Consider the following 23,575-nt stretch of genomic DNA (forward strand, 5'->3'; position numbering starts at 1 on the left):
GAAAATGTGGAAGCACTCCATGAAAAGTAGGCATCCTTCAATAACGACCCGACGTAACAAGGAGCAGAATTTTCGAGCAGAATTTTCAAATCCATTCTACAGCTGACTGGTAGGTAGCTAGTGTAAAGCTTGTTAGACTGGAGTAATATGGTAACTGCAGCGTTCTGAATGAACTGCAGCTGTCTGATGCTCTTTGGAGGGAGTCCAGTCAGAAGACCATTGAAAATAAGGTCTGAAAAGCATAAAAATCATTTTAGCCCTTCATTCTATAGCATAAGAGCTATTGCTTCTTATGTAGGATGTCCATAGCTTTTCGTGGTTTTTTTTTGGTGTTTTTTTTTGTTTGTTTTTTATGTTTCACTGGGGATTGTGCTCGCATTGGTATGACAACGCTCATGGTGGTAGAAAATAGTCAGTTTGCATATATTGTAATGTCGAACCTTTCATTCAATTTCCTACTCAATAATTGTGACAAGAGCATCAGTTTGTCCCATGCTCACCTTGTTGTAACGCAGTTTAAACAGTTTCCTCCCACCCTCCCTGCACAAGAAGCACAGCGTGTGACAGAGGGACATTAATCACATGGATGGGTAATAACGCGAAGAGGTTTAGGGAGGAAGGGCCATGGTGGCAAAAAGCATGCTTAGGGAAATCACACATTGCTTTATGACGCACAATGATACACAAACACGTTGATACATTCACTGGTTGTTATGCACAACCTCCCTGCTACTAGATTGAGAGCTTGACCTAGAAAATGCAAATATTGAATCAAGAAAGAAAAACTGTCATGAGATTATAGGAATGATGACTAGATTTTTGGGATCTGTGCACATTGAGGAAACACTCTGTGTGATTCTCATGGCATGTGGCCCTTCTTAATTAAGCTTTGATTACCCGCGCTAGCTTTTTTTTCTGTAAGGGAAACAGTGGGGCATTTTGTATAATTTGGAGAGAGATAAGAGACATATGACTCAGTAGAATAATAGGCTGTTTTTCCCCCTCAGATACTGACAAATTTATTACGATGGAAATCTCATTTTACTTTAAAGCAGTAGTAAATTTTGTTGTACACTCTGCAATGACAGTTAAGACTCTAAATTTTGTGTATGTATATATATATATATATATATATATATATATATATATGTATATATGTATATTTATTTATTGTTTTTTTACCATATCAATATCAATCAATTTAATGTAGGAAGAGGTTGAGAAATAAAAAAAATAAAAAAAAGTTGTTACAAATGGATAACAATTTGAGAGCCACAACAGCGCTTCAATAAACTTGGGTATAGTAATAGAAAATGAACTTCATGATCCGCTTGTGAGCCTTTATATAAACCAAGAGCACCAACTAGAGGAGTAAAAAATATATATATTGCAAGTGGTTCATGAAGCTTCATTTTCCATCGCTACTTGGTAGTTCTGCAGGACTACATCCAACAGAAAGAAAATGTTTCATTTTGAATTGTCCATATATCCATATATATATATATATATATATATATATATATATATATATATATATATATATATATAATTTGAGACTTTCTGTGTGGAGTTGATTGACCTGTTCTCACTTTGCTTGCTTGGGTCATCTTGTACTCCAGCTACCTTCCACATTCCAAAGGAAAACAAAACAGCATGCATGCTTAATTCAGGACTCTAAATTGCCCATAGTTGTGAACGCGAGTGTTGTTTGAGAATTTGTTTATCTGGCCCATAGTGGACTGTACTCCTCCTCTGTGCCAAAATCCCTAATGAGGAGAAGCCGTATCGATAATGGTTGTCGTTTTTCTGTTTGGAAACCGAGTGAACTATTTTAGCTTCCTGCGCTGGCGAGTTACCCCGGGTTTTCACTGGATGCGGTTGCGGTGCGGTTGCAGTGCGGTCCGGCGACGCAAGCAATTAGATTCCATTCATTCGAATGGTGCAGTTTACACCGCTTGCGGGTGCGTTGCGTGTCGACTGCGGAAGGCCTGCGGCGTGCCGCAAGCCTTCCGCAAGGATAGCCTATTTTCTATTTTTGCCGGACGCCGCAGCGGTAGGCCTCCGGCAAATGGCAAGCTAGCACAAAACACATCGAGCGGGACAGGAAGACCGAGGCAGTTTCAAAATAAATTTCCGGTTACCTTTCAGAATAAAATACTCGCCAGCTCCTATTTCGCAAGTTTTTCATCAAAACGTGACGTGGGCGTCGCCGGGCCATGTGCTCATTCACGGTTTAGACACCAGCGAACATGGACGAGGAGAGGTTTATATTGGAGGTGGAAAACCACAAAATAATATATGACACGGCACATTCCTTTTTATAAGGACTGTAATGTATTGTGAGTTTGATGTTCGCGATTGCTTGTTGTGCCCGTCTCGCTTGCCGTACTGAGCGGCAGCCGGACGCGGAAGACAGAAATAAAGAGTGGACCCGCACTGACCCGACTCTCGTTATTAATATACTTTACAAGGACAACCAAAAAAAGGATGCTGCATGGAATCTCATATCTTTCTGCTTCTCTGTTGAGCAGACTTTCTGTATGTTTGTCGTTGTGAAATGCCACATGATCGCGCGCGCGCGGTCCCGCGAGACACGTTGGGAAGTGGGCGGCGACGGAGCTGCCGGACCGCAGCTGTGCGGAGCCGGTGTGGATTGACAAAAAAATTGACCCGTCCGGAGCACGCAGTCAAGACGCACCGCACCGCAACCGCACCGCAACAGCATCCAGTGAATACCCGGGGTTAGCAATCAATTGGTTAATCGTCTTGTATTTGGCATATGGGAACAATTGATTTATTTTCTGTTGCATTAGTGGTCTAAGAGGGATTGTTTTTTTCACAGATCATTAGTGGTTAATATGTCGGTGTATACTCAAATATATCCATCCATCCATTATTTTAGCCGCTTGTCCTCACAGGGGTCGCGGGGTGCTGGAGCCTATCCCAGATGGCAAGTAGGTAAACTGGTTGCCAGCCAATCCAAGTACTCAAATATAGTTGATGAGAAAAAAACAAATTTGACCAGTGTCACAAACCGATCGAGTAACAACTTTGAGCTACCACTGTATGTGAAATTTCTCAAGGTTGAACATGCTGCAGTCTTCTTTGCTCTAACTAAATAGAGTGAAATATGTCGGCATAGATTATTTATGATTTAATATGGATTTAGTGAAAGGCGAGTCACCTCCTAGCACACATCGGCTTTATGGACATAATGTGTGACTGCAATACAGTATATGCAAGTGATTCTGCTGAATTATTGTGTTGCATCTTCTGGTCTGCTTTATATTTTCTGGCTTGCTGATGGATTGACAATAACAGTATGTTCTTGTCGGAACTTTTAAACAGGTTTACATCACTGCCAAGCTTAATAGAAAACACTCATGGTTTCTTGGTGCAATTACGTGCTGCTAAACACAGGCGCACACAAATGTGGGAGGCATTTACAGTATATTTGCAGATGCACGCACTCACCCCATAGCATTTAAATGTAGCCATCTCAAACTACCCTGACCTTTACTTTTCAGCCCACCTTGTTTCCTCCTCAGATGGTTGCTTCAACATGGGAAATGTCAGACTCCCTTTGCCAGAGCTGTTTGGCTTCTTCAATCATTTACAAAGTGTTGAGTTCATCTCTATAACTTGGGTGGCACGTCTCTCAGGATTGCATGCTGTTGACCCGCTAGACGGCAAAGACAAACCGGGCTCGTGCACACAAGCTCACACAATATATACAGTGTGTGTGTGTGTGTGTGTGTGTGTGTATGTATATAGGTGTTGCGTTCCTTCTCATATCTTTCTATCCCATCCCAAAAATAATTGTGGGACACCATCTGTTCTTTTTCTTCTTCTATTTTTCACTTGAAGCCCAGGAGTAAAAAAAATAAATTAATAAATTAATTAATAATAATAAAGTATTTTTTCTTCTTTTTTTATTATTATTATTTCACTATTGGATTCATTTGACACAGGCATGAACACGCATAATCATCCTAAGTGTGCATCTTTCTGATAGAGATGAAAGAAAAGAATACACACTCGTGTAGACACGCACACACACACGCGCACGAAACGGGGGGAAATGCAAGCCATTTGGCATCGTGTTTTTGTCAAGGGAGGGCTTCAAAGCCCACTGACATGAATTTCTGATAACGGTACGCTGCCTTTGCCAAACCTCAACTGTTGTTTTTCTCTCACTTCATCCCATCACGCTGTATATGCTGCCATCTCTTTGTACAGAGCTTGGAAAATGGTAGCTGGTGCCCCCTTCCAAGTGTGTTGGAAACGTGTGTGAGTGTGTGGTGACATGCTTTGCTGGAACTTTTGGACTCTTATGAATTTAACCTTCGACTGTAGAGAACACAGTCACAATATTGAGGTCTACTTTTCCATACATTCAACTCTTCTCCACCTTTTCTTTGCAGATGAGGACTGTTTGAATTGTACCGAGGAGTGCCGAGTACTGGGTCATTCTGACCGCTGCTGGATGCCGCAGTTCCCTGGCGGTGGAAACCAAGCAGAGGGCGTTGATTACCGCAACAACATGTTTGTGCCAGCAGGGATGGAGAGCGCGCCTGAGACAGAGACCTACGAGACTGTCAACCCCAACGGCAAAAAAACCTTCTGTACATTCGGCAAGGAGCGCCGTGATCACACCATCCTCATAGCAAACGTCAAGCCCTACTTAAAGGCAAAACGAGCCCTCAGCCCCTTGCTCCAAGAGGTTCCCTCGGCGTCGAGCAGCCCAGTCAAAGGATGTTCCACCGCAGTGAAGAGTCCGGCGGACGGGGCTGAAGGCAAGCCTCCTCTTGCCACCTGCTCCGGCTATTATGGACCGCCTGATGGCCAGTACTTGTCGCCCACCAAACAAAACAGGGAGCAGGGGGTTTACCCGCCGTTGCCGCCCTCAGACCCGGTGGCTAAGGTGCTGGCCGAGGCCCGCTCCAGAATCAGTCAAGAGAGCAGAGGAGAAATGGAGCGTGTGCTGGAGCACGTGGAGCCTGATGTGAGCCGCGAGGGGATGGATGCTGACCAGGTGGTGAGAGACATTGACAAGCTTTTGCAGGACTGCAGAGGAAGCGAGGCCACTGGCACACTGAGGAAGTGATACAAAAGACAAAATGGAAGAAAGGACGTTGAGTGGTGGAATAAGAATTTCAAAAACTCTCATGCCGATACTGTCACCAAAAGTAATACAAACATTAAAATTTCAGTTTTGAAGGAGCTTTTCTCATGGTATGCTCAAGTACCAACACTGAACTGACTATGAGGACGTTTATTATGAGTCATTTGGCAGCAGATCAAATGACAAAATCCCTACAAGAAAAAAAACACACACACACAGGGACGTGAAACCTGCTGAATTTATATGTCCCTTGTGTTTTGGATTTTGAAGAAAACAGCAGAGGATTGAGCCTCTGGCACCTCGCAAGATATTATCAAGTGCCCACCAGCTCATGAGTTTGTTTTTCAAAGTCTCTCGTGAAATCCTGCACATGTGTTTGTAGGTGAGTCTTTATTTTTTGTGGGACGGCCATAGACAATGGGAAAAGAAAGAACTAGAAAGTTCGTCAGACATGACAATCTCTAAGTGATGACCAGACAAATGGATTCTATTGGCCAAAATACACAAAACAACCTTATGTTTGGTGACTTTAATGTGGGTGTTTACCGTGATGGATATGTGTGTGAACCCAAAAGGATTGGTAATCAGGGCTTTGATCGAAAGTTTGAGATATTTTCGGACTGGTCAGGATTAGAGGGCGCTTAATGCTGAAGAAGATTTCTGAAGCAGCCATGTTTTTCACCTGCCGTTTGTAGCCACGTGTAAGCTGTGTCTGTCTCACGCTTCTATTCAAACATTCATGATGACCGTCACACGTGTCACTTCCACATGTGCACAACACGCCAACACACTCACAAGCACTGATGCCCTTGCACTACACCAGTGGTTCTTAACCTGGGTCCCCAGGGGTTCGCTGGAGGTCAAGACACACACCCGACCTAAATGATTTGTTAGGATATGGCCCGCTTGGCCATCATTGGCTATTGAGCATGTCGGAAGAAAGTAATTAGTTGAATATGTGCAATATGAATTCACATATATATATCGATGGTGTTCCACAGAGTTCAATTCTGGGGCCTCTGCTGTTTTCATTGTATCTTCTGCCTCTTGGTTCCATCATAAGAAAACTGCAGTGGTTGTTTTAAAGTTCTCTATAAATATAGAGTTGAGTGACGGGTGTCAGCGCCCCAACTGCATGATTCGCAATGTTATGCTAGCTATCGAGCAAAACTAAAGGAACACTTCCTTAAGCTGTATGCAGATGGGGAATACAAGAACACAACACTTTCTGAATTCAAGGTGAAGAGAGCAAGATTTGACGAAAAGGCTCCTCTTCCTGTTCATTTTGTTTAGAATGAATAATTAATGTAAACAAACAAAAAAATAAATATAATATTTTTCAATGAAGAAGGGTTCAGTGAATGCACATGGGAAACTGGTGGGGTTCATTATTTCCAACAAGGTTAAGAACCACTGCACCACACACACTACTGCATACACACTACTGGCCACCTGTGTAATTGTCGTATACATGTGCATCATCAGCTTTCGGTCCCTTGTGTACAGTGAATTTTTCGTGTGTGTGTGTGGCAATGCCTTAAGGCAATCACAAGTTGTATAAAAAGGGACATTTTTCCTCAACTGTGAAAAAAAATGATCTATATGATGATATAGATGCCTATATGTAAGATTACATGTATAATGTCCTAATAATAAGAAAATATTTATACATGTTTTTTTATATTTAAGAAAAAAAGAAATGTGGAATCTCAGCAAAGTGTCCTTGAGTGGCTTAAGAACTCAAAAACAAAGGACACTGCTTCTGTTTTGATGACAAATATTCCAAAATAATAAAGAAAATGTCCCTTCACTTTATCACTATCATTATATGTGTAAATGTATTCAAGTTAGATGTGTCGACATAAAAAAGAACATATTTTTATTGACTCCATTATGATTTCTGTGCATTTGAGCCAAATTGTTATGTGTACAAAAGCTATATTGTGTATTTTATTAAATTAATATATAGTTGTGTTGCAATATACAGTACATGGGCTTATATTGTATTTGGCAAAAGTTGCCTTAGTAGCTGTCGAACTCTGTGAGTTTGCTTTAGTTTGGGTTTTTGTTGGTGTTTTGTTTTCCTCCCTTTCCTGCATCTTTGCCAAGCGGCTTCAGTGCTTTTGAGATGTTTTCCCTGAGATTCAGCTGGATCCAACACAATAACTTTTGAAAGCTTAATGAGCCAGCCAGCTGATTTACAACACAACTCAAAAACAACCAACAACAACAACACAAGAAAGCAAAAACCACAAAACAACTATTGGGGTATTTTTACGGTGCCGATTTTTACCGGGCAGCTATTTTCTTTAACAAGAGCTCGTATGCATATTTTTGTGTTCATTATGTTTTTACGTTCAATTCCAAAAGAAAAAAAAAAGAAACCTGCCATATGGAAAATTGAGTGATTTTCTTGATGATCATCAAACTGCCTTACTGTCTCTGCGGAGAGCTGACATTATCTTTGGAGCTTATGACTGCTTATGAGACCCCGGTCCACCAGAATGTGCATTTTCTATAATGGACCAAAGGAGGTCCCCCTTCAGCAGTCCTTGTTATTTATGTATGTACTCCTTCTCAACACGCTAGAATTCTCCTAGGAACTGGACATCTGAAATTCTATCTGCTTTGAACTCGATGTCTTTAGCTATTTAGGTACACCATCAAGTAGTTGAATCACATTGAGGCTTTCTTAAAATATTGACACAGACATCTATTTTTTCAAATCTTGGCAAATTTTGGCCATGCTGTGAAATAATAACGGGAGGTGCTTTTTCTAATGTTCTTCGATGGTCAAATCAGCCCAACAGACGGCCTGTGTTGTAACCACAAATCCATGTACAAGTATGATGCAGCCATGAGAGGGAACGGTGACTTACTGTGTACTCAGCTCCTGGTGGGCGCGTAATGTGAGTTTTGACAGCAAGAATAATACATTCCAACCTGCATGACATCACAGTCACCATATCAGAGTATATTTCTGTTCATGTGTCACGTGATTAATCAAGTTACTGCATTGTAAAATAAATAAAGTTGGGTGAACTCAAAATTTCAAGCCACAAACGTTGATATTTCATTAAATTATTTTAAAGCGACGGTGTGTATAATTATTCAATTTTCCGATTTTCATTTTAAAAAGCCAATGATAATTTCAATAATATCTGAAAAATTTCCCAACAAACATTTTTTTTTATATAATTGTAGGTCTAGTAATCGCTAATTATATTACATAAGTCGTGCCGCACCCACTAGCTTATATATAAATGGACTAACTAATGGACCGTTTATTTGCCGTTGGAAGAAGTGAAGCCATAGGCGACCATCTTACATTGCCACTCACAGCCCATCTAACTTGAATACGTTGATTTTTCTGTATCGTTTTCAATGTATTTTCTGCCTCTATGGCGAAAATGCCATTGTGTACGACATACAGTTGTACCGATACATCTGCGAGAAGCGCTACATTTAGTGCTAAGATAAAGACTTTCAATTTTCTCTTTTAAGGTATATCTCCATGGAGTATGAAAAGATTCGTCTGCATCATGTTGTCAGAAATATCAACAGTCAAGTGAAAGTAAAGTCCATTGAACGTCCAGTCATATCTAACTCCGTGGCTGCGCCTAGCATGTTTTGCCGCCATTTTTCAGCTACGGATACCCGAAGGAGACAAACGTAGGCTTGCAAAGTGTGGTCTCTCTGAGGCACTGTAGTCCACGTGCTTCAAAATGCACATACTTCGAATTTAGGTTGTTGCATTCTATTAGTTCTCCACTAGACAGCACAAAATTATACACAATGTGTCTTTAAGATTTGCTATTGTGAAAATTGGCTTTTGCAAATTTCATAATTAAGAAATATGAGTTGACAGAACTAATTGTCCCTTGTATTGCCCCCACCTGAAAGATATGTCAAAACAACTCAGCAAATTGTTTTGCAACAGACAACTTTCTTGCTTTGTTGTGCTAGCTAACCTTCACATAAATGCCAATAATTTATATTTCAAAGTCGTTCCAACTAAAATAACTGTTGTAGCACAAAAAATACAAGTTGTGTTTTTAATGTGTTTTTGCAAACATCCTCACGTCACTCTGCCTTCCTTACATTCCATATTTCATTTTTGCCTACATTGTTCTTGTGTTCCCGTGTTTGTTTCCTTGCCAATAAATAGCTAGGTATCAATTGCATTTGAAACACTTTTTTGTCCATAACGTATTTGATTTTTGATTCACCCATCAGTTTTCTTCAGATAGCAGAAGCTGTTCCAGAGTAGGCTTGGCGTATTTGGCTTAGGAGGAATGTATTAATGGTAATTTAAAACGGCAGTTTTTGTTACCTCTCGATAAATCAAGTAATCCTGACACTTGCATTATTAAAAACAGTTCAAATGTGCTGTTCAAAATACCCCAATGCACAGAAGCCACCACGTCAGCAACACACTGCCTCTCATTCAAATGGAAAGGCTTTTAAATGGAAACTAAAAGGTGAAAATGAGGGCAAAGCACTACCTAGACAACTGTGACACTTCTTATGAACTTGTCTTTGTGTTGTTTTGTCTCTTTTTATCTCATTGTGCCTCCGTCTTCATGCAGGAGTATTGTCAAACATTGTTTTCACCATATTCGTCTGCTTTAATTATGTCCATGTCAAGTTGAACAAAACATAACTTTTCTTGCTGTTAAACTTATTTTACAAGTGCTGTAAATATTTAATTTATACATGATATAAAGTTGATTTTTCCTGCCAGTCTTGTTTTTTTTGTTTGTTTTTTTTCCGAAATATTGCAGGATTGAATAATTTTGTACGAGCTTTACAGCCACAGCTGAGTGCTGTCCCCTCTAATGGTGTTTCCCTGAACTGTCTGTTCATGTGAAAGCTGCAGGCCGGAAAGGAGCTGATTCTTATGTATGGATGGTACTCTTTAAAGCCATGGCCCCTCTCCTAGGCTATTTGCTGTCTAATAGCGCAAGGCCTGATGCTGAGGTCAGCACATAATCGGAGATGGAGCATAATGTGAGGCCTCTCCAGTCATGCTATCATTCACAGCTGGCAGTGTATTTCTCAAATCCAAAATGGGCTGTTTTAGCGCACTGTATGCTGTTACCAAGTTTTTAGAGCAAGGCCTTGTTGAATGTGGCTCACCGCCATAGTCTCACTCACACCGTTGCTGGTACAAACACACCCACGACAGGCCACTTTGGTCAGTGACGACAAGCATCCAGTATTTGTCAGTGTCATCTTTAACCCCCTCCCCAAAAACCTGCACTGCACAGCATATTGCTCCACGCTACGACAGGCAACTGGTGAAGACCAGAGAAATCCACGTGGATTATTTCAAACGCTATTGTCTAAAGGCTTTGTTCATTGTGAAAAAAAGATGAAATAAAAAACAAAATACTAATAATGATGTTTTCTTGTCTTTATCAATTTTGCAAAAAATCCCACTATTTATTTATTGTACATAATTATTTTTAACTATTGTTTTAATCTTCCCCATCTGATATCCAACAACACTTTTTTTGTTTGTTTGTTTTTTTAAACAAATTAGGCAAAGGCTGTTTTTCTTTCTGCATAAGCAAGTTAAGGTGTAAAATACATAGCAGAAAAGTATCATGTTCATAGCAAGAATATCACAATACAATCTTTGCACTATAATTGTGCTAAATATACAGTAAATTGCAGCTATAGTAATCCAATTGTCTTTTAATATGGGAAATGGTGAGAGCTACTTAACTGATCAAAAATGTAATAAAATCTAATAATGTGATAATTTCACCAACAATGCAAAAAAAAAAAAAAAAAAATCCTGGCTGATATTGTAATACAGTGATATGTTCACTTTCAGTCCAAAGGTCTACATTTTGTGTTTTGAGAATCTATGACTGTTATACACATTCAAAAGCAAAAATTGTAGCATTAAAATTTTAGTGTTACATGTTTCAGAGTTATTCATCAACCACAGTGTACTTTAAACACCGTCTGATTTAAATGGAGGTCAATGTTGGAGTTATTTGACAGAATTGATTTTAAACCATCTGTAGAGAATTCATGGCAGTAAGCTCCGCCCACTTGATTATAACTGCTCTGCCACGAAGACTTATGGGATATGATTACTGGTGAAATTATTAAATTATTGGGCTTTATTGAATTTTTGATTGAGTTAGGTTCAAATTTTATGACATTTTCAGGAAATTAATCCATTACAGGGTGCTAAAAGGATTGATCCTTCTATTTGTGGCAGTGTTTGAGGAAATATATATCACTAATTAAAATCTCTATGGCCTCATGTGAATGACCGTGTGTGTGCGTGTGTGAGAGCGTGAGATGAAGGTTCACACGGGAAGAATATGAGCGGAAACATTGACTGAATAAACAAAACTATCCAATGTGGGCATGTGTGGGTTTTTTCATGAAGGTGACACAAACAACTGTGATGACTATCATGAGGTGTCCATGTGCTGTATTTCTCACTAAATACAGACGAAAGAAGCATCAAAATAATGTCTCCCCACAGCCTCTGTGAAGGCCCTTTTCACATCATCAGTGAAGGAAAAAAGCTAGATGAAAAGGTCAATAAGCAAGACAGGAGATTTAATATGAAGTAGATGTATGAATTCCATCGTATGGATTAGCGCCGCAGGCAAATGCTAGAATGACTGGTGCTACTAAATCAATTAATAGCCAATGTCTGAGTGGTTGGACACATAAAAGCGAAAATGGCATTTCACTAAATGTCACCACAACTTTCAAACCAATTCTACTACAATGTCCTGTTATCAGTGAACTTCTGAATTAATTCCAGACATCACTGTGAGGTATGAATGTTGACATGCTTCATAAATATCAAGTACAACTCATTTCATATTGAAGATTTCTTTCAAATTGTGACTTTATTGGAAGTTATTATATTTTGCATATACACCTTACATAACGATGACTAGACCCCAAGCCATCTGGTTCGGATGCCCCCTGGATGCCTCCCTCCGGGTATGACCCAGGACATGCTGGAGAGACAATGGGAACTCCTTGGGATCCCGCCGGAGGAGCTGGTTGAAGTGGCTGGGGAGAACTGCTGCCCCTTTGACTTGACTCCGGATAAGCTGCACTAAATGGATGGATGGATGGATGGATGGATGGATGGATGGATGGATGGATGGATGGATGGATGGATGGATGGATGGATGGATGGATGGATGGATGGATGGATGGATGGATGGACGGACGGACGGACGGACGGACAAAGAACAAAAATAAAAGGGAGCTCAACAAAAGTGTTACAACTTTCTGTTTGTCTTGGTCTGTGTTTTGTTGATTTGATATTAGTTAGATTTTGGTTATCGTATTTTCCTTGTGTCCCTTTTGTCAATGTCTGTCTTATTATGTTATATGTTGCTCACCTGTGCTTGTCCCTTGTTTCATCCAATCAGCTCCCTCAGCCATGTGTCTCTTGTCCAGGTGTTTCTCATTGGCTCGTCAGTTTGTTTGTATTTAGTTCAATGCTTTGATTCAGTCCGTGTTGTTCCATTGTCCTTGTCATGTCTGGGTTCATGTTTGTTTGCTGCTTTGAGCCAACCTTTATCTTATTTTTTTTTTTCCAGTGTTGAGTTACATTATCCTGTTCTCTTGAATTTTTGTTTATTTTGGCCTATTTATTATGAAATTCAATTGTTTTTAGAGTGGAAAGATCCATCACCTCCCTGCTTCCTTGCATTTGGATCCTCAACAACAATTCTTTCTTTACCACTACATCTCAGGAAACACCATCTTTCGTCACATACCAAACATCGGTACAGTTTGTATGGTATGCTTTTTTTCTTTTTTTTCTTTTTTTTTTTTTGCTACATATGATATATTTAGTATTGATAATATAATAAATCAATGGTTTGTTGTTATGAATCGAAATAAATATATAGAATTTGACCAAAATTCAAAGGAAGTTGAAAATTAGTGACCTAAACCGTTTTTGACAAACTACAGTTTAACACATACTCATGCTAAAAGCTTAAGTGATAAAAACCATCATAGGAGAAATAAATTAGTGTAGAAAATAATTAAATGTACTGTTATCTAACACATTTCATTCCCTGAAGGAACGGGGATGCACATGACATTTCCAAGCATTTATGGATTCACGATGTGTATGACATCCTATAATCGCATGGAGTTAATTATGCACTACACTGACTGACAATGACGGAAATATATTCATTTTACAACATGTATGTCATTGTAGTTTACAGTGGCATCCAACTGTACTGCATCAAACTGAGGTCATACTCTGTTTCAGAAAATTCTGAAAACGAGCAATTACTGGCAAAATGATAGAGAATTTGATCTTGTTTGCCAATTTAGCTTTTCTCATGCATTAATACTCATGCTGGTGTTGGCTGCTTTTTGTCAGCTATAGGGATGGTAGCACACTGAGAGGCGTCTTGCCTGGAGAATTCCTTCACAAGGATAAGTCATTTTAATGTCCGTTGAACACACAGAAAATGTGTGAGCTATTTGTCCTTTGGCACCAATTCAAAGACTTAGCCTTGGTCAAACTACAGACCTTTATGAAATGTTGAAGGTACATCAGTGGCAACTGCTAACTATTAGTCTGATCAAAGTGTGCTGCATTCGCCTCCCACCCTTTGCGTTCATAGTTTATGTATCTCCACTAGACGCCCGGCAGTCTGTAGCATGCAGAGATGCCGGCCTTGCTCTGAACTCAGACACGGCTGTCAAAGACGATTAAACCCTCTGATACGCTGCCCGCATATGATTAGAATGTCCATTAGAGCTTTGAACGCCTTAGCCCAAACACTGAAATGTTAAGAAAATGTAAAAAAAAAAAAACACTCAAACAGGAATCCACAACGGAAAATAAAACTAAGAGCTGCTAAACAAACTGGCCAAAAAAAAAAATGAAGAAAAACGTTCTGTAGATGCAACAATGCACGAATTTCATGATCCACGTAGAGAATTTCAATAACAAACTCCAGGGAAATGGCCGAACAACAAAGATTTCTCCGTTTTTGGCCTTTACATTGATTTCAATGCTACACCATTTGATGTTCTTTGGTATGTTCTATGACATTCTCCTTCCCAAATCAGTGAATGGCACCAGCATATTATATGAATATAAACTGTAGAGGATACCTTCTTTTCGACTCCAACCTGTATAAACGGAATGCATTAACTTGGACGCCGCAGATGAGCTTTTGGAGTCACCATGAAATCATGTTAGCCTTGGGTTATACAACAAAAAAGTGGTGTTCCATTTCCATTTACGTCTCTTTCTGTCTCTCTTTTCATGTTTCTGCCCTTCAGACATCTTGCTCCCGTTCTGCCTCTCCTCCCCTTTCTTCCGGACCACCCAGCCTATCAGCGCACGGGCGCGTGAGTGAGCGAGTGTGTCGGCGTGCATGTGTTGTGCATCTCGGCCTGTGTCATAGCACATATCACAGGCCAGTGCACATGTGAACACCCTCTTTTCAAGTGTCAGTTCCGCGGCAGAGGGACAGTGACAGCGCTGTGTCAGATCATGTGCCTGACACCATTTGACAATCAGCTTTCACTTTGAACACATGAAGGAATGTGAAGTCGGGTTCAGTCACGGAATTTTTGACTTACTAATGATGCGTGGTCTGACAGAGTTATTTACCAGTCAAATTATTGATCTTTTGCCTACTTAATCAATCAAGATCAAGCAATTGAATAAATTAGGGGTGTCAAAAATAGTTTGGGTGGCACGGTGTATGACTGGTTAGCACGTCCGCCTCCCAGTACTGAGGACTCGGGTTTGAGTCCGGGCTTCGGCCTTCCTGGGTGGAGTTTGCATGTTCTCCCCGTGCCCGTGTGGGTCTTCTCCGGGCACTCCGGTCTCCTCCCACATTCCAAAGACCTCCATGGCAGGTTAATTGGGCGCTCCGAATTGTCCCTAGGTGTGCTTGTGAGTGTGGATGGTTGTTCGTCTCTGTGTGCCCTGCGATTGGCTGGCAACTAGCTCAGGGTGTACCCCGCCTACTGCCCAAAGCCAGCTGAGATAGGCTCCAACACCCCCTGTGACTCTTGTGAGGAATAAGCGGTCAAGAAAATGGATGGATGGATGGATGGATGGATGGATGGTTGGAAAAATTAGTTTGTTAATTTTGAGTTAATTTAAAGTTCCTTTCATTTTTGTAGCGAGCGATTAATGACCGCTCCTTTTTTTGGAAAGCATGTACTAGGGGAATTCCAGTCACAACGCACCAGACGCGTCCAAGTCAAAATTTAGCAGTAATACATTTAATAATGCATATATTTGTGGAGACTGGGGTCAAGATGTATTTTGCAATTTTAAAAATGTGCAGAATTTCACAAGTTACTTCATGTTCAAGATTAGATAGCTCATAACATGACAAGAAAAATGCACTGAGCTGTCACATCTTACAAATGAAATTATGCCATCTAGTGGCAGAAAATGACCGCAACACAAATCAATCACACTCGTTTTTTTACAGTACAGTACATCTTTTAAACTCAATTTTATGAATTATTATCGGTGACTAAACGATGCAGCTATATTTCTATTTAACATTTTTTTCCACTTTTGTTAACAAGAGTATGAAAAAAATTATTGTACATTTAGAACATAACTTTTGCGATTAATCGTGAGTTAACCATTGAAGTCGTGATTAATTACGATTAAAAAAAATGTAATGTAACAGCCCTAGAATAAATACATGTCACCAATGTCAAGGAATGAGGATGAGAAATAAACAGAGGTGGACAATTCACAACATTTTTCTGGTCCCTCATTGGTCAGTACACTGGGCACCCACAACTCATTAGTTCGACGTTTTATCAAGCCAAACCGTAATCTTCAGTCTGTCATGTTATTTTAGCCACTTTTTCCGTCATCACAGTCCACCTTTTTAAGTTCCTCATTATTCATCAGTAAAAGGCTAAAAATAAAAAATGTGATTCTGGAAATTCGTGTAGAGATCAATTAATTTCCTGTTGTCTAAGCCTAGGCCTTGTCTATGGAAATTTGGCCTGTTCTTCACACAATAGTGCAGATTTACGCCATTAAAAATAATATTGCTTCATGTACAAGAGCACCGGCAAAGAATGTTTATTTTTCGGTTCATTGGAAAACGTCAAAAACGTATCTATGTCCCAGTCCTGGCTCCTGTTGTTGTCGGAGTTATTGCATCCCCACACTGAAGGGCAGTCTACTGTCATGTGATCACCAAACAGTTAAAAACAAACGTATGCAGTTAGGTGTGGATTATTTTTTTCTAAAAACAAGGTGGTGTCTACATTTTTTATTTTTTGAGGTAGAGGGGACAGGATATTCACTTTTTCAAAATCCCTGCTACATGTGGACAAGGCCTAAACAACCTTCTGCTTATACTTCTCTCACACTTCTCTCAGCAACATAAGCGAGAAGCCATAAAGGTCACATATTATATTACGTTAGTGCTATACAACTTTAATTTCTATAGCATCAACTATATGAAAGTGCTAATGTATTTATTGACCATGAAAGTAATGTGTTGTGGTACTTTTTTTTTTTTTCTGCTGGAGCCCTGTTCATTACAGTTTTATAATGGTAGTGGATACTGTGAAGCTGTGAATAACTGAGGTTGTATCATATGAAGAAAGTATGAAAGGGAATTTGTAGAAGAGATTTGTATTTTCTCACGTCAAGTGAGGAAAGAAGGAATTAATTATCTGGTATTCTATAAAATATTTTTCGAAAGTGTACTGCACTACTAAACTATTTTGCAATCCAGTTCAATGAAAAACTGCACCAGATGGTTCAGCACCATCTTATGTGAACCGTGAAATTTCAAGCAGTTGTGAGGCCTGTGTGATATGTAGACCATATCCATCCCTGATGGCATCAATACAGACGAAAAGGATACACAATGACAGTACATATCAATACAAGAAGTAGCAGATTCCAACAAAAAAGCACACACAGAGAAGGTGGGACATATTCACTAAATTCAATGTAAAAAAAAAATGGCAGCAAATATTTAATCCCTCAGCCTTTCTCCCTGTTATTACATATATATTTAATAGACACCATCGTCGTTCTTCATGAGCCCCGAGACAAGTTTTGTTTACTCCTTTGCAATAAGGGACAACATCCAGAGGGACTCTGCTGTAGTTCCATTGTTAATTGCATTTAACTCATTTGCTCCCAAAGACGTATTTATACATTTTTTTGTATTTTTTATGCTAGAGCATGCAAAAGGCTTTCATGCAGCCTCTGAACTGAAGAGAACGCTTGAATCAAAAGTTATTATAAAAACGGCCAGAAGGTGGCAGCAGAGTATACGAGATCAACCGGGGCCATGTTGCAAAAAACTCTTTTCCCCACTGTTTTAAACAGATTTGTGAATAATGATTAAACTTAGCTATATTCCGATGCTAATTGCTGCAAAAGGGAAAAATAAAAATATATATTTTTTTCCTAATGAAAGAAGAGATGCTAAGCCTTCTTTTGGTAGGTTCCATGTTTTTACAACAAATAGAACACAATATTCTGTGGGCCTTTGCAAAATCAGTCAAAATCCAGTAAAACAGCTGGGAGTGAATGAGTTATTATTGAGAGATTACTGCTGTGGCCTTACATAAATCCATTTTTTACCAAATTTCCACAATTTCAATTAAATGTTTGGTCATTGTAATAAAGGGGGGAAAAACGCATAAAACAATATGTTTACTCATTTATGTATTGTACTTATGCAAATGTATTGACCTACATTCAGTGGAGATCTTAAGTGCTTCTGTCACCCAGTGGATCATTATCACCCGTCCCACGGTGTTTGGTTGCAGGGAAACTTCTGTTTTCATTTTATCCAAATTATAATGGCCACACACAGATAAGCGGCAGCACATGTTTGGAAAAAAATAACCGGTACTGATCAATTCTGATTTGAATGCCTATATGGTAGTCAATTAACAGTCTTGTTGTCCTTGGCCAAGATCTTAAACCTTGGTAGATATGATAAAACCAGACCATCAGCGTAATGAAGAAAACAATTTATGTAATTAGGATGAATAGACCTTGGTTCCTTCATTTTGCATTTGTGTGCATGCGTGTGAGTGAGCATGTGTAAGGCATATTTAACATGTGGAAAGTGCTGCCAGTGTTGTGGCAGGAAAACAGGACTTCCACTTGGAGAGCAGAAAGCGCTCAACAGACAACTGCTTGTTGTTGTCACACATAAGTTATGTAGGCCAGGATATGCAGACTGGCAAATACAAAGGAGAGCACTCAGTGCCACCACTCTAAAAATTGTTCATGAATACTGCAAAGTGATGCTTTGTCTTTCTGCTGCACTGAAGCGACTCGCGCTTACAAGACAGCTGTGCTTTGGTGATGTTCCCATGGCCAACTTCGACAATACACGATGACAGCTCCCGTATATTCGGATGTATTGTTGTTAATGTTTAAATGCTTTTACTGCTAATAAAAACATAATAGTGAACTTCTCCACTAGTAAGACATGAATAAATGAAGAAATAAAACATAAGTGCCATTGACCAGACTGCAAAAAATTAACAAACATGTCATCTTTGTGTTAAATTTTAGGATTTTGCTTCTTTAAATTGTGTTAAATTTTAGGATTTTGCTTCTTTAAAATAATGTTAAATGTCCAAAGATTTTAAAAACGTTGTATATGGTCAACTATGGAGCTGTAGAATGGAAGTGATGACAGCAGCTACAAGTAGAGCAGGTGACTTATTCACCCGACACAATTTTTTTTAACAACTTAAACTCCTTTGCAGGAGGCAAGGCGTCATTAGAAAAGGTGCTAGTTCAAAAGAAAAACTCTTCTTTTGACAGGCGAATGTCGGTGGGGTCTCAGCAAACAGCACACAGCCTGACACTTGTTTACGTCGTACGCTCAAAGCTGCCCAGCTTACTACCTGATGTGACTTCACATTTGGATAACTGTAAGACCCCAGAAAGACGTTTATTTGCATAAAACCTTTGATTTTGGGCACCAGTCACCTTGTTGAGATTAGAGGAGTTTATTTATCCCATTAGTCAGATTTAGTTTTGTCGGTGTCAGTTGCGAGCGTTATGAGCAGAGTCTGGGACAGGCGGCAAGAGAACCCAAGCATTTGACGGTATGTACGGTACATGACAAAACAAGAATGTAAAGCCATGCATTCATGTGGAAACTCGCAGCCTTAAAAGCTAATGACATGCAGTGTGAAAGCATGCATCTGCTTAGCACAGGGGTGTCCAAAAGAGAGAAATGAAAGAAAAGAAAAGAGAAATTGTGTTTAGTCCTAAAAATTGTACAAATAATTTATTTGTGCTTTTGCATATTTAGAAAAATGCTACAGTATACCAATATACAGTAAACCAATTTGTAACATGGCAGTCAGGTTATTATTGGAATTTTTCATTTTAGTTTTTATTTTGTTTTGAGTTTTTTTTTATTTTTTATTTAGTTAGTTTTAATTATTTTTCAGGATGGTTGTTAGTTGTTGTTTTTTTTTTAATTAGTTTTAGTTCCTTAATACATGCTTTGTTTTAGTTTAGTTAGTTTCAGTATTAATTTTAGTTTTGGTTTTTTTAATGTGTATTACTCGTGCACAACATTTAAAAAACACCATGGGCGCGACGTCATTATTCCAGTTTATATGAAAATAAATCTATTAAAAGTCACACTTAAAATCATCCCCAAAGGCTCATGTTTTAAATTAATTACCAAAGACTAAAATGAAGGACATTTTTGCTATAATTATAGCAATTTATTTTATTATTTATTTTAGTTAGTTTTGTAAACCTAAAATGTAGTTTCAGTTACTTTTCTTTTTAAAAAAAGTATCTTTGTTTTTGTTTTATTTTGTTAACGAAATTGTTTTTTGAATTTTAGTTTTTTCGTTAGTTTTAGTTTACTAAAATAACCTTTAATAGCACCTGTGTTTTTCGACACCTTCCCTTCTTACTTTGACTATCTCCAAACATTTTTGTTTTTATTTTGTTTGAACTGAGTCAAATGCCATTTTTAGCATATGTCGCGGGCCACTAAAAAATGAACGGGGGCCGCAAATGGCCCCCGGGCCGTAGTTTGGACACCCCTGGCTTAGCATCAGACACTACATGGGAGAAAAAAAAAACCTCTTTCTTCACCTTTCATGGGAGGGCTTGACATATCAAGGTATGTCCAAACGGCCCAGTTAGACTGAACCCTTTCTTCCTTCAGACCACCAGCTGGAAGGCTCGAATGACAGCTGGAGGCCTGTTGTTACTTACCTGCCAATGGATGACTTCTTTTGCCGTGATCTGTGATGTAGAAATTAGAGCTGTCAAAATTAATCTATTATTTGACACATAATCGATCATCAAATCAACTGACAAGTATTTTAATAATCCTGTAATTGTCTGGCATCCAGTACATGGTGTACCCCGCCTACTGCCCGAAGCCAGCTGGAATAGGCTCCAGCACCCCCGCGACCTATGTGGTTATGAAAATGGATGGATGGATATTTTAATAATCGAGTAATAGTTTAGAGCTATTATTTAACTTCAAATTGTACAAATCCTTCAAATTCAGCTTCTCAACTTAATTATTCTCTGATTTCTGTCATCCTTCGTCAAAGTAGACTGAATATCTTTTGTACAGGGTAACACACACACACTCAAAAATGAACTTTTCAGCAATCCAACAAAACCAAGAGTGATGGAAGAAAAATAGTGTATTCATTGTAATTGAAAACTTTAAACATGCCATTTAAGAAACAATGTTGGAATTTTAATTTTTTTTTAAATTCCGTCCTGTCGCTGACATTCTCCAGTACGAATCCATTGAAATCTGCTGTTGAGATCCCTCGTTGACCGCTGCAACATCTCAGCTGGGCTAGCTCGGATTCCACTATTGTTTGATTGTAAATGGTATGTTTTAAAGTTTCAGTTACTATGAATAAAAAAAAAATACTTTTCTTCCATGATTCTTGGTTTTATTGGATCGTTCAAAAGTTCCCTTTTTTTGTCACCCTGTAATTTAATTATTAAAAAATAAAAAGACATTTGTAAATATTTGCTTTTACTTTGGAAAACAATGACCGAACCAAAACCAATGACTGAATCATATTGATATTGCTGAATTGAGGTTTTGTTCTTTCTTCTTCTTTTTTTTTTTTAAACCACTAAATAACACTAAATAAACAATCATAACTGGTTGATAAACAGTCATTGGGGGAGAATGTTTTTGTAATACACCTTGATGTGATTTTTTTTTTATCCGATAATTTGATTAATTGATGGAATAATCAATAGAATAATTGATTCTAAAAATATTTGATCGTGACAGCCCTAGTAGAAATTCCTGCTTGAAAAGCCGAAAGAAAGAGATGAGGAACATGGTGAACATTTCAACGCTTTCTCTAAGACTGTCAGTGTAACCTTGGTGATTTGCTGGTCACAGTTCAACGTGAACAAAATCAGCTGGTGGAATCGCACCATTTTTCAAGCAATACTGTATACATATAACTGTGTCCACAAAAACAATTGTCATAAATGCATTCTTAAATAAAATGTAGGTTGTGTTGGTCAACTTACTTGGGAAGTTGGTGTTGTGTAAATGTATTGTTCTATGGTGTGTAGTTGAGTGGGTTCAGGTAAGAAATTCACAGGTTCAAGTGGGTCTTGCAGAAACATGTAAAAGGCTTGTCTGTAGCCGCTATACATGAGCCATTGTCAGTATTTGACAACTTCAATCATCTTCACATCGCTTCATTATTCTTTTTTTCTGTCTTTTATATATATACACACGCACCCTCACACATGCTAGCAGAGTGCCTGTCCTTTCACTTGCTGTCAATTATCTGCATTATTATAAAGTAACCTACATCCATCATGCATCCCTCTGCACCCAACAGACCCGATTGTACTGTATAATGCATAAGGCTGAGCCATAATTCATTGTCTTTTTCTTTGTTGCAGTGGTTGATTTAAAAGAAGAAAAAAAAAACATGTCAACATCTGTGGGGGAAAAAAATCCGACATGCACTAGTACAAGTTCAAAGCATATTAGATGGGGCATGTTGTTTTTACATAGTATGTCAAGTGGGTGCAGGTATTTTGAATGTGGCTGGCCGTACAAGTGCAAGCTCCGAATGGATGCTACAAGCATATATATGTATTATTCCTTCCTTCTCGTTTTAACTTTTCCTTTTCATTACTTCCGACTCTGCTCCTCTTGATTTTACATTCTTCTCTCCTTTCGTCCCCCACATACACGTCGCCCTTCCGCACCTTCCATATATCCTCTTCCTCCCCTCGCACAACCCAGGAAGCTTGAACTCCTGCGCTTCATGGATTTCTGTTTTCTGAGCCGAATCCCGTCACCTCTCATCCAAACATATGTCAGGCCTCAACATTTTGTTGTCAGTCAAAGCAGCTCGCACCCACTCATCCCAGGTGTTGATGAGAAAAAGGCTCTTTCCTCTATTCACATGCACGCATCCAGGAAACCCATCAACCCCCCTCCATCAGCCTCACAGAGCTGTTATAACACCAAATGTTGTGACTTTCAAATGAAAAATGAAGGTACATCAGCAGTCTGCACACATCGTACTCCATCCGCACAATGATACAAAAAGAGGCAAGGTGATGTTATGAATAATAAATCATGCTTCCATGGTTACCATATATTTTTCTTGAGCAGAGCCACATGTAGTGCTGTAGTTTTATGTTACCCCAATACACTAACACACCCATTTGTGCGGCATTATACTATTTTTGTTCTTGTGCCAGTTATTGTTTTCTCGCTGAAAGCTATCACCCACACAAGGCTTTCTGTTCACATTTGCCCAGTATCACGACTTTTTCTTGTTGGCATCAGTGCTGCTCCCCTGGATCAAAATTGTAGTTCAGCACTTTGCACAACTGCTCTCAAGATCATAGCCATTGAGGATCAGACTGTTATTCACCCACCATTTTGTTGTCTTTCCAGGACTGGCAAATCTTCACACAGATTATTCTTTCTTTCCGTGATCCACGCTGCTATTTAAGTCAAGAGTGCAACTCCAAGAAAACTATCAAAGCTCATTTTGAAAAGCACTTTCAAAACAAGGTGCCAAGAAATAGCAAATTAGGTTACCAACTTGGCTGGTGGCTGTAGCCCAGCCAATACAGGCATACAGTATATGTTAGCTTGTTAGCTCATATGTATTTGTGTAAAGAGTCAGACACATTAATTTATTGTGCTAATGCAAGGCTGACACATGCTCGATTTTTTGGCACAAATTGGCACAACTCGAGTCGTAAATTGGCGTGAAGTGTGCTTAAACCCGTCGTGACTGCGTGCCATGTCGGGGCAAAAATTTTGAAATGTTCAAAATTTTTGTCACGACAAAATTTCATATCTGCATGCAGTAATCAATCCGTCTGTCGTTTTTAGAACATGAGAAAGTCACAACACCGCAAGGCTATATGTGCTGGATTCAACA

General features: G+C 39.1%; 1 protein-coding gene and 1 long non-coding RNA gene across 3 annotated transcripts in view; both read left to right on the top strand.

Annotated features, from left to right (window-relative positions):
* pcdh17 (protocadherin 17) overlaps positions 1–7,109 on the top strand; it is a 54,904-nt gene extending 47,795 nt beyond the window's left edge. For both annotated transcript variants that reach the window (XM_077519581.1, XM_077519582.1), the window contains exon 5: positions 4,425–7,109. In XM_077519581.1, the coding sequence (XP_077375707.1) occupies positions 4,425–5,107 (683 nt within the window). In that variant the 3' untranslated portion in view covers positions 5,108–7,109. The remainder of the gene's footprint in view (positions 1–4,424) is intronic.
* Positions 7,110–12,726: 5,617 nt separating this feature from the next.
* Positions 12,727–23,575, top strand: part of LOC144016948 (uncharacterized) — a 74,501-nt gene continuing 63,652 nt past the window's right edge. The window contains exons 1-2 of the long non-coding RNA XR_013283040.1: positions 12,727–12,923; positions 14,438–14,506. This is a non-coding gene — a long non-coding RNA (uncharacterized LOC144016948). The remainder of the gene's footprint in view (positions 12,924–14,437; positions 14,507–23,575) is intronic.

The sequence above is a fragment of the Festucalex cinctus genome, chromosome 4, assembly GCF_051991245.1.
Source record: "Festucalex cinctus isolate MCC-2025b chromosome 4, RoL_Fcin_1.0, whole genome shotgun sequence".
Lineage (NCBI taxonomy): Eukaryota > Metazoa > Chordata > Actinopteri > Syngnathiformes > Syngnathidae > Festucalex > Festucalex cinctus.